Below are 16,042 nucleotides of genomic sequence, written 5' to 3' on the forward strand. Positions count from 1 at the left end.
TGATCACACAGTTCGTCCGTTTAGCACATCGAAGATTTTGATCAAGAGAGAATAGGATATCTCTGGGTATTTTATTCTGAGTTGTGCATGCATAAAAACCACACCAACACAACCATAGATAATACTCCCACCAAAAAAAAGCTTCAATGTCTTTGTATCTTCTTGCCTATTAGATGCTCCCCAATAAAATGGGTAAAAACATATCAATTAAAATTAGAGATAACTAGAGTACAAATTCATAGATTCATAGTTTGTACATCCAAGAATCGTCTTCTTAAGTCAAATCACAAAAATATTTATAGTATTTACAAGTACAAACAAGAAAAACTCACTCAATCCCATCCAAATAAACCTGAATTGTTCTGTTGAGAGCACTTGACAATGAGGTAACACTCACCACACAATCTTCAAACTATTTTCGTAGCCCTCGAATTTCTACATATCAAGATAATTCAGAATCAATGAAGACAAGACTGCAATTCATTTAGGGCTTCCTTATATTTTGTAATCAAACAGGCAACACAATTGTCCTGCCAAGTATGGCAGGAACTACACTGCAATGCAGCACTTGTTAAAATCTACAATGCAAACACTCCATTAAACAAGAATAAAGCCAGAAGAAAATATTGGCTCTTACTACCAATTACTAATATCTAAAGAATGGTAGATCAGATAGTTCCGTGGTTGTCAAAATTGTAACTCATTATTTGATAATACAAATACTTCATCGTTGGATCTGCATCTTCTATGGAATTGCAGAATTTCTCTGCCATAGCTTAAACACAGCTTTCAAAATGCTGTCTAAAGCTTATTTAAAAAATTTCCAATACTTGCCCATAGTAAACTTGCAGAAAACAAACATCCTGCATTAAATCAATCACCATGACTTTAGAAAATAGGAGATGCCCATGACATATTTTCCGGGGCATAGCTTGCTCACAAATTTCAAGCAACCAATCTTTCTTTATATTCTTCCTCTTCTATATTCAAGGCAGCTAGTAGCTTTGGCCATGATGCGGCAATGCCACCTGGCAAGTTAAATTCAACAAGTTTTCCTCTGCTTCGATAGAACTCCTCAACAGGTAAGCTCTGCACAAGAACACAGATATTAAGTTTGAAACATATAAGAGTTCTATAAAAAATAATAAAGTTTGAAAATACAAAATCTTGAGGAGGTGGGTTAGCTGGAGAAAATAATCGCTCAAAGTAATCAAACAAAAATGCTTACGCAAATATGAAATGCAAGATACATACCTTATCATGATACACACGAAGCCTTTCTTTCACAACTTCTTCTGTATCATCTGACCTAGTTATCAGCTTGGATACACAACTTGGGGGTGGCAGAAGAGGATCCATGTATATGGCTGACCTGTCTCCTTCTTCTTCAACATTTATTGAAGCCACGTTAAAATTGCCCCCACATTGACTGCAAATTCTCCTTCCCAAACATTTCTGAAGCAAGACATCTTCTCTGAGCTTGAGGTTAATAACCAGATCAATATCTATTACTTTTTCTAGAATTTCCTGCAATAAAAGGAAAATGTGTCCCCCGAGCGATGAAATAAAAATGTCAGTTTGGAACAGAGTAACTCATAATATGCTAATACTCACTCACCACAAGAAACAGCTGTATGTGGACTCCATAATGTTTATCACTGTTTGTGTTAGGCTATGCCAATAAACAGCAGAAACAAAATTGAACTTGTAAGCTTCCCAAAAATTCTCCAAGCCATCACCACAAAGAAATGGTAATTTCCTATATATTAATGTATTGTTCCTGAATGCATAACTTGGTTATCAACTAATCACCATATGATGGACCAACTATGACCTAGTGATTTGATAATTGAATATGGTTGATGTCAATTACATGAAACCAGAAGAAAGAGTATATTTTGTAACCATAATTCCAGATAACGTGAAAATTCTAGATGGAAATAATTCAGAAAATAAAAGGTATCATAAATAAGTAGTGATCATATCAAAATAAGGTACAAGATCAATCAATATATAAAAATGAAGTGCACTGTCCTTTAGGAAGGGAGCTTTCAAGAACTTGTTCTGAGCATACATTCTACTTGCTCTACCAACCAAGCCACAATCTAAGAAGTCCTCAATAGATCTATTGATGAGAAACGACCATTCATGCCACTAACCTCAAAAATCTAACAGGCATTCAGGCAATGAATTCGAAGATAGTTCTGCTACTATCAGTTTGCAATTAGTTGCTGTAGATAGAATAAGCGTTTGAAATTTGTAAAACCCTCCCTCAATTGCAAACCCAAGGTCTGTCGGTGCAGGTGGTCCGTGATTCCCATACAATTGTGTTACATTTTAAATCTTGACGCATGGGTTTGAGTTTCGCGAATTGCAATACATGTTTTAAAGTAAAACATATTGAAAATAAATAGAACAAAATTAAGTTCAAACATTTCAATAACATAAACACAATTATACATAATGCATAAATTTATTCAAAATTCAAACTCAAAATTATGGGTATAGCTACCAAGTACCATGCATTAGTGCAGAATGGATATGTGCACCCAGAGGATTACATGCACCTGTGCATAACCATGCATTCATGTACAGCAATGAGAAATTCATTGACATGGACTTGAGACTTCAGGTTCATAGCTATACCGCTTCCTTTGCTTTGGATGTTATTTCATAGACCTTGAGAATGAGAAGTGACAGACTGATTTAAGGTTGATCTTTCCTCCATGGTTCATGGGCTCCAATCATCCCCAAATTCTCCTCTGATTTGGGCTGAACCTCTGATTTGGGCTGAACTCAACAAATTTTGAACTACACTTACTCTTACCATTCTTCGCAACTGCTTAGACTCACATCAATGGGGAAGATCTCTAGATGAAATGAAGTTGAGTCTGAATCTACTGGAATGGACAGTATATTCAATACAATACTAGATTAAAATAAACTTGTACCCATCAATATTTGCCAAAAGTATCCTTCTGCCACCAAGGGGCAAACTAACTCAAAGAAGAGCAAAAAGAAATGCTTGGATAAAATGTAAGAGCACACAATTAAACTGAGAGGGGGGATGAATCAGTATAATAACAAACTTTTACTTTCCAAAACTTGATTAGAGGCAATATCAATACTTCAAAAAGCTTAATCAACCACACATGCAAAATCTAACAGATAAGAACACAAATGAACAAATAATTTACGTGGAAACCTTTGTGGGAAAAAACCACATCAGAATATTGCGTTTGTATTGAGAGCTTACAAATTTCGTAGGCACTAACTCACATGAGACGCCAATCCCCTCTAGAAGTTTTGTAGGCAGCAAGCAACTAGAGACACCAATCCCCATAACTAAGCACCAACTCAGCAAGAGATACCAATCTCTTTAAGTGAGAGGCTCCAACCTTCAGATCTCACAAAGTAAAAGGCAACAACATTCAAAATGCAAAGTAATTATAATGTTGTTGGATCTGCCCTACATCCCTCCAAGGTCTTCAACAAAATCTGCCCACTCCACACAAATCAGCCTTGAACTTCTGCTCTCAAATCTCCAATCAGATCTGCAATATGATATTCAAAATATGCTCACCTGCACTAGCTTCACACAAATCTTCAATGATCTTTCCTCCAATGTTACTTCATAAACCAGCTCAAATATTTGACAAATAAATTCTGCAATAACTCTTTCTTTTTCCTTTTCATACACCAATAAATCTGCTCTAAAGCAGACTGATTTTGCAATAGAATTAATGGTAAAATGACCTCCAAACTTCCTCTATCTGTACCCAAGAAATTCCTCTTCAAGCTAATGGTCATACCTCTTCAACCACGTCGACCAACATGGTCATTTAATTCACTTCACCAAGGTCGGCCATCAGCAAATTTAATATTTATTATTAAACCACTTTCCCATTTGTTGTCCCATGATTATATTAATATAATTATCTTAATATAATTACCCTTAAACAAGGGCAAACTTCCACATAGGGTTATCATTGATATTCTACCTTGTGATTAAATTCTTCTACTCTTAGGAAGCAATAATATGTGCTCCAGAAATGCCTTCATTTCTGCTTGATATCAATGACAAAATAATCCAACAATCTCCCCCTTTGTCATTGATGGAAGCCCTCTAAGAATAATCCCTTGAATGTAACAGGCTGACAAAAATACTTCTTCTGACTGTAATCCTCCCCCTTATTCAATGGCAAAGGGTATCCAAAGCTAAATGAATAAGATAATGAATAGCTCCCCATCAACCATATGCTTCTTTTGAAAACTTAGCAAACCGATGAGAGTGACATCACTCCCAATTTCTCCCTCAGGTGCTCAAAAGTCTCTTTTGGAAGAGGCTTCATGAAAATGTCTGCAATCTAGTCCTTTATAGCAACATACTCCAACTTTACTTGCTGCTCAAGTACTTGCTCCCTAAATATGTAAAACTTTCAAAATATGTTTTGTCCTTGAGCGTATAAAAAGATTCTTTGATATGTTGATGGCACTCATATTATCATGGAGTTTGGGGATGGGATTCTCATACTCAACTTTAAAATCTTTCGATGCCTGTTTCATCTATATAACCTGTGTACAACAAGCTGCTACCAGCAATATATTCTTCTCTTGTTGTGGATAGCAACATTGATGCTTGTTTCTTGCTTAGCCAAGATACAAGACAACTACCAAGGAAGAATGCACCTCCATTGGTTCTTTTCTTGGCATCAACACTACTTGCTTAATCTGCATCTGTGTTTGTTGTAAGGGTGAAATCTTCACCTCTTGGATGCCACAACTCAAAATACACAGTCTCCTTTAAATATTTCAATATCCTTTTGATTGCATCGACATGGATTTCCTTTGAAGCTACTTGAAACCATGCCACCAAACCAACTGCTTGCATAACATCATGCCTTGTAGCTATCAAGTATACCAAGCTTCCAATCATGGATCCATACATAGTGTGATTTGCTATGGTAGATTCATCATCTTTGCTTGATTTACAGCGAATGACCATAGGACTACTTACAAGATTACAATCTTCCATTCTAACCTTCTTTTACATCTCTTTAACATACTTGCTTTGAGAAATAAAGATCCCTTTATCCGACCGAGAGACTTATGAACCAAGAAAGAAGGATAACTCACCAAGCATTAACATCTTGAATCCCTTCCGCATGTTAGAAGCAAAGTATTGACACATTCCCTCATAATCTCCTACAAAAATGATGTCATCTACATAGACAACAATCAACAAATTATCTCCTTCATTCTTGATATATAAATTGTTGTCCGCAATTACTCTTTTGAACCCTTACTCTTGAAGATACTTGTCTAATCTTGAATACCAACAAGATAATCCAACAAAATGTTCTAGTGGTAGCGAAAATTTGTCTGCTCCAGAAACACCTTCATCTCTGCCTTCATTTCTGCTTTTATTAATGACACAACTGCTTGTCATCAATGACAAAATAATCCAACAAAATGTTCTAGTGGTAAAGAAAATTTGAAGTCTCCGCTTTAAGGCAGAATTCCTCAATGATTAGAAAATTTATAGTATTCTTGGTATTTAACCATTGCAAACTCCTCAAGCTGCCACTCCAACAGGCCACCTTTTAGTGCATCACAAGATGGAATAAAAACGTGCTAAAAGCACTCTTCAAATTAGAAAGGGAAACTCCCCATAAATGCACTAAAAGCACTCTTCAATTTAGAAAGGGGAACTCCCCGTAAATGAGCTAAAAGCACTCTTCAATTTAGAAAGGGGAACTCCCCGTAAACTAAAAACTAGCCTAAAACTAGACAACATGTACTTGCAATTTACAATCTTTACAATGATTTTCGAGGTGGTTCATATTCGTGCTGAATAATACATAAATATGTAACTTTTTATTTTGAGCTTTTCATGGACCAGCTAAGACTCAAACCTAGGACTTTCCACTTGTAGTTGGAGTGCTCTTCAATTGAGCTTCTAGCCCCTTTGTTGCCAGTCCATCTTTGGTCTAGGTGTGTTTTAATTCTAATACCTCTGCTCCACCTCACCCCACCCCTCCTCCTCAAGCGATTCTATAGGTGCTTGGGGCTCTTACCTTGGCCTTACTTTGATACCACTATAAAGTAACAAGCTAATATTTTGTCTTTTGACAAATGTGTGATGAAATGACAATAAAAATAGCAATGCATAAACTGATATTACATTCACAAACTTAATGTAGGAACAATAACTATGTTTTTTATGCTTCTATATTTGACTATAGTTTTTTATGCTGCCAACATTTCATTTCATTATGGACTGTGGAAATTTCATGATTACAACAATAACTATTTCAGATATGAACCAGTTATTATAAAATTCAGAAATTTCTGATATAAATCATTAAATTATCAGCTAAAAGTAATTAATATTACAAATGTATAGAGCTGAATACAAATGCAATACTCAAACCCAAACCCGAACCAAAACCAGCAATTTAGTATACATTGTTTGCCCTCTCGGGTAAACGGTTAAATGCAGAAAGTAAATGCACAGAACATAATGGAAATATATTAAATAACCAGCCTCTGTATTAATTCCACAGTCCATGTACAATAAGTGCTTATAACATTACATCTGACACGACTAACATGATCCTACTTCGAAGAAAAGGTACACAATATATAATACCCGAAGGGGTGCGACACAACCGTTGCGACTCCAACTACCTACCTGTCGGCTAACTAACTGACCGCCATAACTCATTATTACCGACGACAACATAAACATAATATAACAACATAACATAATGATTATTCCCGGCAACATCATCCCCCCCAAGAAAAGAAGTCGACTCCGACGACTTAATACAAAATAGAGATGAACGGCAGGAACTACTGACGCCAGTCGGGCCCGGATCTTATACACTTGTTGCATCCTCGCCTGAAAACCCTTTTCTGCTACCATCCGATGCTCAAGTGCAGATTTCACCAATATGGCTTCCTTTGCCATCACAATCCTCCTGTGCCTAACCCAAACTTGTCTGCAAAACACGTTTTTCAGTCTCAACTTCCACCAACTGCTACTCAAATGATACTGTCTCCCTAGCCAATTTGTCCTCGATAGCCCCCCGTGTTGCTCTCCCGGCATCCAACTCCTGGGTACGCTGAACTAAGTCTCACGCGACTATTGCCTCCAACCTGGTGGTTAGCTCCTCCCAAGCCCTCTGTGCATCCACCAAGGCAACCTCACGTCCAGCCGAGACATACTCCGAGTTCCTCAAAGCATACCAGTCATGCCTAGAGGTGGCCACAATCCGCTGGCACATATGCTAGGAGACACCTCAAATCCTCCATCACACTCCCCAAAGGCCAAAAACTGAACTGAATAACTCCCTGGTGTCATACAACTGCGCGGACCTACAATGCCTTCCCTCAAACTCTGTTTGTTCCCAACCTCCAAATCCGTCTCCCTCTACGGCTTATGGCTTCCCCGCCAATGCTTAGTTGCAGGCTTCTTTCTCACAGTACGGATAACCACAACACTTCCCGTGGTATTCTGTAGCTCAAAAATAAACTGGGGATCTGGGGGTAACGCCCCCAGCGAGGTCGAGGGGCAACGCCCCTTGCGGGGTCTGGGGCAACACCCTAGCGGGGTCAAGGGGCAGCGCCCCCATGGGGTCCTGGGGCAACGCCCCCGCCGCCAACACAAATTTACAACCCTCAGAACCATACGAAAGTCCATGGCGCACAGCATTTCTGTGATATTTTAAGATGCCAAAAACCCTTCTTTTCCACTTTAAATTTCCAATGTCCTGGCTTCAAATTCTAGCGAATCATTTTAAATCTGGTCATCGTCGTTTTTTTTTTGGCACTGTAATGTCCCCGATGGCACCCCGGCCATACAACCTCCTGTACGGTCAACAACAGCACTGGCACCTCCGATTGTGCGGCCACCTTCCCGTGCGGCCTACACCCCTCCACCGTACGACGGACCATGACGACGGAGCAGCTGTGCGGCTTTGTGTGCGGCTGTGCGGGGGTTTATGCTGGGTGTGCGGTTGACCACCGCACGATGGCATCCACCTTCGGTGTGACCACCGCACGGTGGTTCCACCTACGGTGGAGCCGGTGGCCTCAAGTCTTTCTTCTTTTTTTTGTTTTTTTTTTCTTTCTTCCAGCCATACGGTCATATGCCGTACAGCCCCGTGCGGTGGTGTTTTTTTCACAATTTTTTTTCTTGTCGTACAGTTAACTGTCTCATACGACCGTACGGTTTTTTTTTTTTTAAGTTGTCTAGAGAGTCTTCAGCTCGAGTCCCCTGTCTTTGGGATCGCCCTTCATCCTTCTCAGTTTTCCTCGCCCAAAAGTCTCCTGCTTTTGTCCCGTGCCTCTCGAGTCGCCTGCCCGGCCTCTCGGGTCCCCCTTCGAGCTCTCGGGTGTCCATCCGACCTCTCGGGTCCCCTGCGCGCTTCGCGTGGTAGGGTTTCAATTTGTACCCATTGGTGGTGTTGGGTCTCAAATCAACAGATTGGATAGGTTCTAAGGAAATGCCAACTCCTATGATCAAACCCTCCAATTGACTTGGCCAACTTATAGAGCAAACCAATTCAGATTTTAACTCTCTCACTTCAGGCTCTGCAGGACCTAGGCGGGTATACCTATTCACCAGCTGTTTCTAATAACCAGTGCTTTTTATAGCAGATTTATTGTCTTAATCTGATATCTCCTGATCTTGAAATGGCATAGGTTCCTAGAATGGAGATATAGCAGATGAGTTCAAGATTGTTGTTGTAGAAGCTATTCGATCTATGTTTCCTACTTACTTCTGTTGCTTTAAAATAACAAATGATGAATATAATGATGAGTGTAATCTGTAATTAACCAGTGCCTTCTTTGCTGTTTGGGCTACAGAGTCATTGTACTTTCTTTAGGACTTATGGTGCGAGCCTGTGAGACAGTTTTTTAATCCATCCCTTTATGGACCTGTCAGTTATTATTTCTTTTGAAACCAGTCAAATGCTTATATCGTATGTTGATTGAATGAATTTAACCCTAACTTTAAGGGACCAGTCAATTAAGTTTTGCGAGGAACAATTACAATTTGCGAGCAAAACTTTCACTTCAACATTATGACATAGAGCATAATTTTAATTTCAAGAATATGAATAACCTTATCTCTTAGACAATATCACAGACGATTGCCAAAACAAAGTGAAATAATCCACAACACATACGCAAAGAAAAACAATTGATCATAACATGTATTCCATTATGGTTTGTATAACAGAAGACTTACAAACTGTCATACATTGCTATCTTCCTCTTATCTATTTCGTCTTATGCCATATTACAAAAACCATTCTCATATATATATGAGAACGAAAGCCATTCATGGAAAGACATGTCTTTTCGAAATGCTAATCATTAGTTTGAATGTTTCTAACAAATTTAAACAAAAAGAGATTAAGAATTCCTAAATGATGAATGTAATCATCATCTTTGAAGGTTTTGATTTTAGCACTCTGTTTCTTCAATTCTTCTCCTTGCGACAGGTATTCGAATATCATCTGGTTGACGGTAGGGGCCATGTCTTTGCTTCGATCTATTTTCGATAAAGCCCAATCCTTGACGCTGATAAGCTCATTCCGCAAATCCTCCAAAGATATTACTTCTCCTTCTTTATAGACTGAGGGCATTCCAATAGGTTTCCCATCATCCAATTCCTTTAGATCTCTTCTCAGCGTATCTTCGAGTTTAACATGATTTTCCATATACGCAGTCCCTTCAGTCTTCTCCTCTGGCGTCATTGTATCAGCACTATTCAGTACTTCGTGCAATCGTGCTTTTAATCTCTCATGCTCTGTTAATGCCTTTATAGTTCCATTGTACACCTTCCAATATGGTTCAATATGCGAAAGCATGGTGTTGAATCGATGTCCGATGATATCATTGACCATTTTATCCATCTTTTGCTGGATACTATTTGCCTGTTTGGTAGCCTTATCTGCTTGATACTTCCAGTACAGAGCATCAAAAACATCATCCAAACTACGTCCTGTGGGGTATGAGGTGTATTCGCTTATGGGAGTCCCTGTCTCAAGTTGCAATATTTTTGCTTGCAACTTTTGATTCTCCTCTTTAGATTTTTCGTACAACCCCTTATAGGTGATGTTCTTTTTGACCAAAAATTCTGTCTGGTCCAAATTTAATCTGGCAACATCCAAGTTTAATTTGGCAGTGACCCTAGGGTCAGTCTTTCCAACCTGATGAACCATGAGGTGTCCAAAGGTTTCTTCAATATCTACAATAATAGGCCTCTTTCCCTTTGGATATAACGCCCATTGTAGGAGAGCCTTCTTATCAGGATCATATCCGGAGCCTAGGAATAATTTGTCTATTTCCTGAGGCAACACCTGTTGGTTCAAGTCTTGCTTTTTCAAGAATCCGTCAAACAGAAGTGCTGAATTTATATCCCAACCAGAAAAGATGATTACACCGGCCTCTTTTAGTAATTTTCTCCCTTTCTCAGGGGTCATATCTTTCATGAGGATATCGATTTCATCCTGCAATCTCTTCATCTGTTCTTCTTCTGGTCTTCCAGCCATGCTTCGTTTCACATGTGTCCCTTTATATTGGTACAAGAATGAAAGAAATTCCCTCGAAGAGGCGAATCCATCGTCAGCAACAAAATCTTCATGCTCTGTCATCCTTATGTCAACTACATCTTTAATGTTAATTTCACCAGTGTCCACATTCACCTCTGCTTCAAAACCAGGAGGATAATCTTCTCTAGGAGAATCAGCAGGGATACTACTAGCAGTTGATTTTGGGGACATGTGAGCCAATGGTTGACTGTCCTTCTCAGTGTTGATGAAATGAAGGAATTGTGGGGGCACTCTATGCATGATCTCTTCTTCATGTTGAAGTAGCTTTTTCGCTATTTCCAGAGGATCTTGGAGGTTTCCAAGTAGATCTCCATCCACCATCCCCCTTGCCCTTTTCCATTTGAAAGCCTCCCAAGTCATTTCACTCCTTTCTTTCAAGACCCTGGCCTCTTCTCTTTCAAGGTTCTTAATCAAGTCATCTGGCATTTTGGCCACATGTATTCCAGCCTTTAGTTTTTGTGATGCCCTGGCAGCTCTTATATATCCCTCAGGATCAAAGTTTTCTCTAGGTTCACCCAGAGTCATGCCATAGTAGTCTAATTTATTTTGAAGTAGATGGTAACTTTTTGAACTTTTAACAATAAAATCAGAAAAAACCAATAAACCTGGAACGATGGATTGTTTACCGAAATCTGTAAGGTGTTTGGCACTGACAATAGATAGTTGTCTTACAATCTCCAGGCTAGCCACCCTGATTGGTACTGTAATTGGAAGCATGTGTGGCTTTCCTTCATACCCAAATACCCTGATTTCTGTATGATTATCGTGGCAATACCAATCACCCCAATTGTGCTCAATCTGGGACTCCAGAGAGAAGTCTTTTGGCCTGAGGAATCTTTTAATTTCAGGGGACAGAGCATAATCCCTATGTTGCCCAAAGGCCGCACTCAGGAGTTTCACAAAATATTCTTGAAAATGCCAGTACTGGTTATTCATGAATCTCTGATCCCATGCAGAAACCCACAACTGAACTGGTTTCTTCAAACCATTCTTATCGTAAGCTCTGATGCAGAAATCATCTGACCAGAAATTGATTTCTTGTCCACAATAAAGAATAACATGCATCAACAAAGAGTATAATGAAAAATGAATATTCACGAGATCCCCTTTTAACTTCTCCAACCCATGGTTTAAGGCATCTGCAACATAAGTGGCATAATCAAATGACCTAGGGTCTTTTGATTGTAAGTCAGCACACAGAACCATAACCCCAATATCCATGAGAGGATGAGCTTCTAGGCCTAATACTTGGGCTGCAGCATAATATGTATACTTAAAATACGGATGGAAATGGTTAACATCAAATGGCACCTTGTCATCTTTGCTGAACGGAACAAAGGACCCACCCACTTTCGGCCAGTGAATAGGTAGTCTCCATGTCCTGTAGATGTTTTCCAAGCTAAAGAATTCTTGTGACAGTTTCTGCATATCGATTCTATCCTCTACTTCCCAGTCTAGATCAAATACCATATCAATAGTTTGTTTGTTAATCACCACTAAGGGATTCCCTCGGTAATCGCATATGGTTTTGGTTCTCGGATTATAACAATCTACCAGAGCTTTCATTAGTTCAACATCCACAAACACGTTTGGGACTACCAATTTCCCTAAGTTCTTCTTCCATAGATTACTTATGGGCTTAGGAGCATCCCTTCTTTTGTAGCTAAATAGGAACAATTCATGTCCCCTGATTTCAGTCCAGATGTCTCCCAGATTTTCAAATCTATCCTCCAATCCTTCTTCTTCACTTTTGATCTTCTTAGACCTTACACTAGATGTGGGACATTGGTCTAGCAAATCCTGAGTCAGAGCTCTCCCTTCCTTCTTCTGTCTTTTGGGCTTCTCTTCAGGGTTTAGTTCTTTTCCTTTCCTACTCTTTTTAGAAGAAGAAGAAGAAGGTTCCATAATTTCAGCGAATACGAGAGACAACACTTACTTGGAGAAATGTCTAGCTCTTCTGATTGTCGTTCACGAATTTTCGCAAGTTCTTCGCAATTTTCAGTCTCTTGGCATCAATCTGGCTCCTATGAAAATTCGATCAGTTCAGCTGTAATCGTATGGGCAACTTGTGCATAGTTAATGTCTCTGCGTCTACAACGGCTACTCAAGTGTTTAAACTTAATTGCAGATGTGACATTCTTCACTTGGGCCTTTAACTCTTTCGCGGGAAGTACAGTTCGACCAAAATGATCGTAATTCAAGTTTTCGATGAAACCCTTGTCTTCGGCCGAGTGTTTTGATCTTTCATCGAAAGCCCATTCTCCTCGATATTACCTTTTCGGTGAGTAGCCCATGTCGAGAAGCCATTTTCAAGACTCATTGAAATCATCTTTTCATCGATAAACTTTCTTTCGATAAGTCATTCGCAAGTTTCATCGAAATCATATTTCAATGAGTTTCGTTCTTCGGTGAAAGCTTATGCAAGCTCTTCGAAAGTCTCTCTCCTTCGATATTCCCTTTATCGATGAAACACTTCAGTTTTTGTTCGATATAATGCTGTCAATGAGATCTGCATTTCGATGAATGGTTTATGAGTTTCTTCGGCAGTTGTTTCTCCTCGAAATCACCTTTTGCCTTTTGCTTTTCACTTTTCGATGAAACTCCTCTTGAAATGCTCGATACAATTTCTTGGCCGAAAATCTTTTAGTCTTCACGCCTATGGAAATATTTTATTTTATTTTTATTTCAAATATAGTGTTCAACAGGTGGCCAATCTATTTTCAATGTCCATCCGAAGACCTGGAACCACAAATTCTATAGGGACCACGGTCTCCTTCCCGTACATAAGAAGAAGAAGAATAATAAAGATTTTGAAGACTGCGGTCTTCCACACAGGGTTCCAATCGTTGCCAACACTCTTCGGATTATCTATGTCGCCAGGGTTTCGGTGTCTCCCTTCCAATATTCTTTGTATTCCGGCAGGTACACCTCTGTTGGTTGCTCTGGTTCCTCTACTTCGAGCCTGTAGCTTTGGAACATTTCGTAATCCTCCATTTGCCAATGGAAGAGCCCGTTAAGTGAGCATACCTCATCTTTAGATAATCCCTCCAATTCGAGCACCCCTTCACTGTTCGGCTCCATCGCGTTCTTGCCCTTGCTTTCATCGGGACCCCCTTCCCCTTTATTAGAGTCCTCTGAGTCCAAGTCGGAAGAGGCGAGCTCTTCGCCGACATCTTGGGTGTGTAGGTAAATGGTATATTTCCGCCCTCCCTTCTCCATGGAAAGTGTATTTTCTTCCAGTTGTGGTTTACCCTCGCGTTGATCAACCACACTCTCCCCAGGATGGCATCATAGCCTTTCTTCTTCGAGGGAATAACCACAAAATCTAACAAGAATGGTTGTGTACCAATTGTCACTTGCTGGGCCATCAACAGGCCGAGTGGCTTAATGCCGTGTTGGTCCGCTCCCACCAGGTTGAATGTGGGTGGCCGCAGGGTGGGCTTCCCCAGCCGCTTCCATGTTTCTTCTGGTAGTACATTCACCCCAGATCCCCCGTCCACAATGGTGTCCTTCAGAATGGTCCCACGAATACCCATTTCTACCACTGCTCAAGGCTAGTAACATTGGGTCAGTCGAAGGGCTGACGGAAACCTCCACCTGTGGTGTACTCTTCAAAGCGGTGGCGGGAACCCCTACCTGTGGTGCACTCGACGATGCGGTGGCGGGAACCCCTACCTGTGATGCACTCGATAATGCGGTGGCGGGAACCCCTACTTGTGGTGCACTCGACAATGCGGTGCTTTGCACATTGGTGAGGATGGCAGTCCTCAATTGTGGCATAGAGTCTAGAAGGTCTTTTACCCTTATCGACACCTCTATTTGCAAGATTTGCCCAATGATGTTATTTTCCGCTTCTGTATGGGATGATGTACTTGCCACCTTGTTGTCTCGTCGTTCGGTCGTCATCTCACGTTCAATATTGGCCTTTGCCTCCCGTAATCTCTCCTTCTCCGTACAGGGGTTGGGATAAGTGGCTTTTTTCATCTGGGCGCAGGTGATCGCCAGTACTTCTTTCTCACCAATCTTCTCAGCCTTCTCAATGTTGAGGAGATTAACCCCTGCCTGTGGGCAATTTGCGTCCTCATGGTCGCCTGGCCCACACCAACGGCAGAGGTGCTGAGGGGTGGCTTCCTTCATGCAATCACGAGCGAAGTGCCCACACTGATTACAGGCCCTACATTGGATAATTGGCCGGCCCTCGGCGTCATACTGGATACGGCTTCCGTTATTGTTATTGTTGCTATTCCTTCCGCCGCCGCATCTGTTGTCCCGGTATCCTCCAGATGATGTCATTGTGTTAGTATGTTGGCCGGTACCTGCTGGTGCGGATATTGTGGCCTGCTCCGTGAACAGCATCTGGTTCATTTGCGTACTTCGGGTTTTCATGTTGTATGGGCACTCCTTGGTGGAGTGTCCCATCACTTGGCAAATCTCGCAGAATGCCTTCTTTTGGCAAGTACCCTTTGTGTGCCCTTCCTCTTTGCACTCAGTGCACCATATGTCCCCTTCGTTCTGAGCAGTGCTTATCATTATTTTGAATTCCTTTCTCATTCGCTCCATGTCTTTCTGGAGCGCTTGCACCCGTTTGCCAGCCTCGTCGTCGTTGCTGCTTTCTTGTGAAGAGTCATCATCCTTAGATGAGGATTTATTACTTTTCTTCTTCTTTGATGTTTTGTGTTCACTCTCCAGGTCCATCGCCCTATTATAAGCGTCGTCATATGATGTCGGGGGTACAATTTTCATCTTCCTCCGTAGGGAGGATTTCAACCCTTCAACGAACCATCGTTTCTTCAATACATTTGCAGGTTGGCTTTCCATTTTACCCAACAGTTCTTTCAGCCTTCGACTGTATGCCCGTACTGTCTCCCTGGTACCTTGTTTGGTACTGTATATCTCCGTTACAATTTCATTGTCATCACGGAGCAACCGAAACTCCCCCGTGAATTCCTTCTGTAGATTGGCCCACGTGGCCACTTTTTGCTTGTCCACATCGGAGTACCAATCTATGGCAACACCTCGTAACGTGATTGGGAACTGCTGTACCCAGTCATCCTAGTCTGTTACTCCGTTGGCGGACCAAATGGTTTCACATGTATGGCAGTGTCGTAAGGGGTCTTCCTTGCCCTCCCCTATGAACTTTGGCAATTTTTGTTTACTCGCCATCCCACTGCTGGGTCTCGCTCCTCTAATTCCTTGTGTGCTTGTACCTGGCGATCCTCCGCCTCCTGCAACTGAACCTCCACTCGTGGGTCCTCCGGAAAAAGTTGCTGACACCGAACTGAACAAATTGCCTCTCGTACGGTAGCCTTGTGCTCCCTCAGCACCTTCGGTCGTACCGTCACCTTCCACTGTCTCCCTCCGATTGTCCTCTGAAATGGACAAATTCTTTATTAAGTCTCTGGTAGCGTCGATTA

At 40.9% G+C, this 16,042-nt stretch overlaps 1 protein-coding gene across 1 annotated transcript in view; it reads right to left on the reverse strand.

The window, feature by feature from the left end:
• Positions 1-474: 474 nt before the first annotated feature.
• LOC131029414 (probable adenylate kinase 6, chloroplastic) overlaps positions 475-16,042 on the reverse strand; it is a 63,370-nt gene continuing 47,802 nt past the window's right edge. The window contains exons 3-4 of the mRNA XM_057959889.2: positions 1,255-1,527; positions 475-1,089 (exon numbers count right to left, since the gene is read on the reverse strand). Of these exons, the coding sequence (XP_057815872.2) occupies positions 946-1,089; positions 1,255-1,527 (417 nt within the window). The 3' untranslated portion in view covers positions 475-945. The remainder of the gene's footprint in view (positions 1,090-1,254; positions 1,528-16,042) is intronic.

The sequence above is a fragment of the Cryptomeria japonica genome, chromosome 7 (genome assembly GCF_030272615.1).
Source record: "Cryptomeria japonica chromosome 7, Sugi_1.0, whole genome shotgun sequence".
In the NCBI taxonomy this organism is placed as follows: domain Eukaryota; kingdom Viridiplantae; phylum Streptophyta; class Pinopsida; order Cupressales; family Cupressaceae; genus Cryptomeria; species Cryptomeria japonica.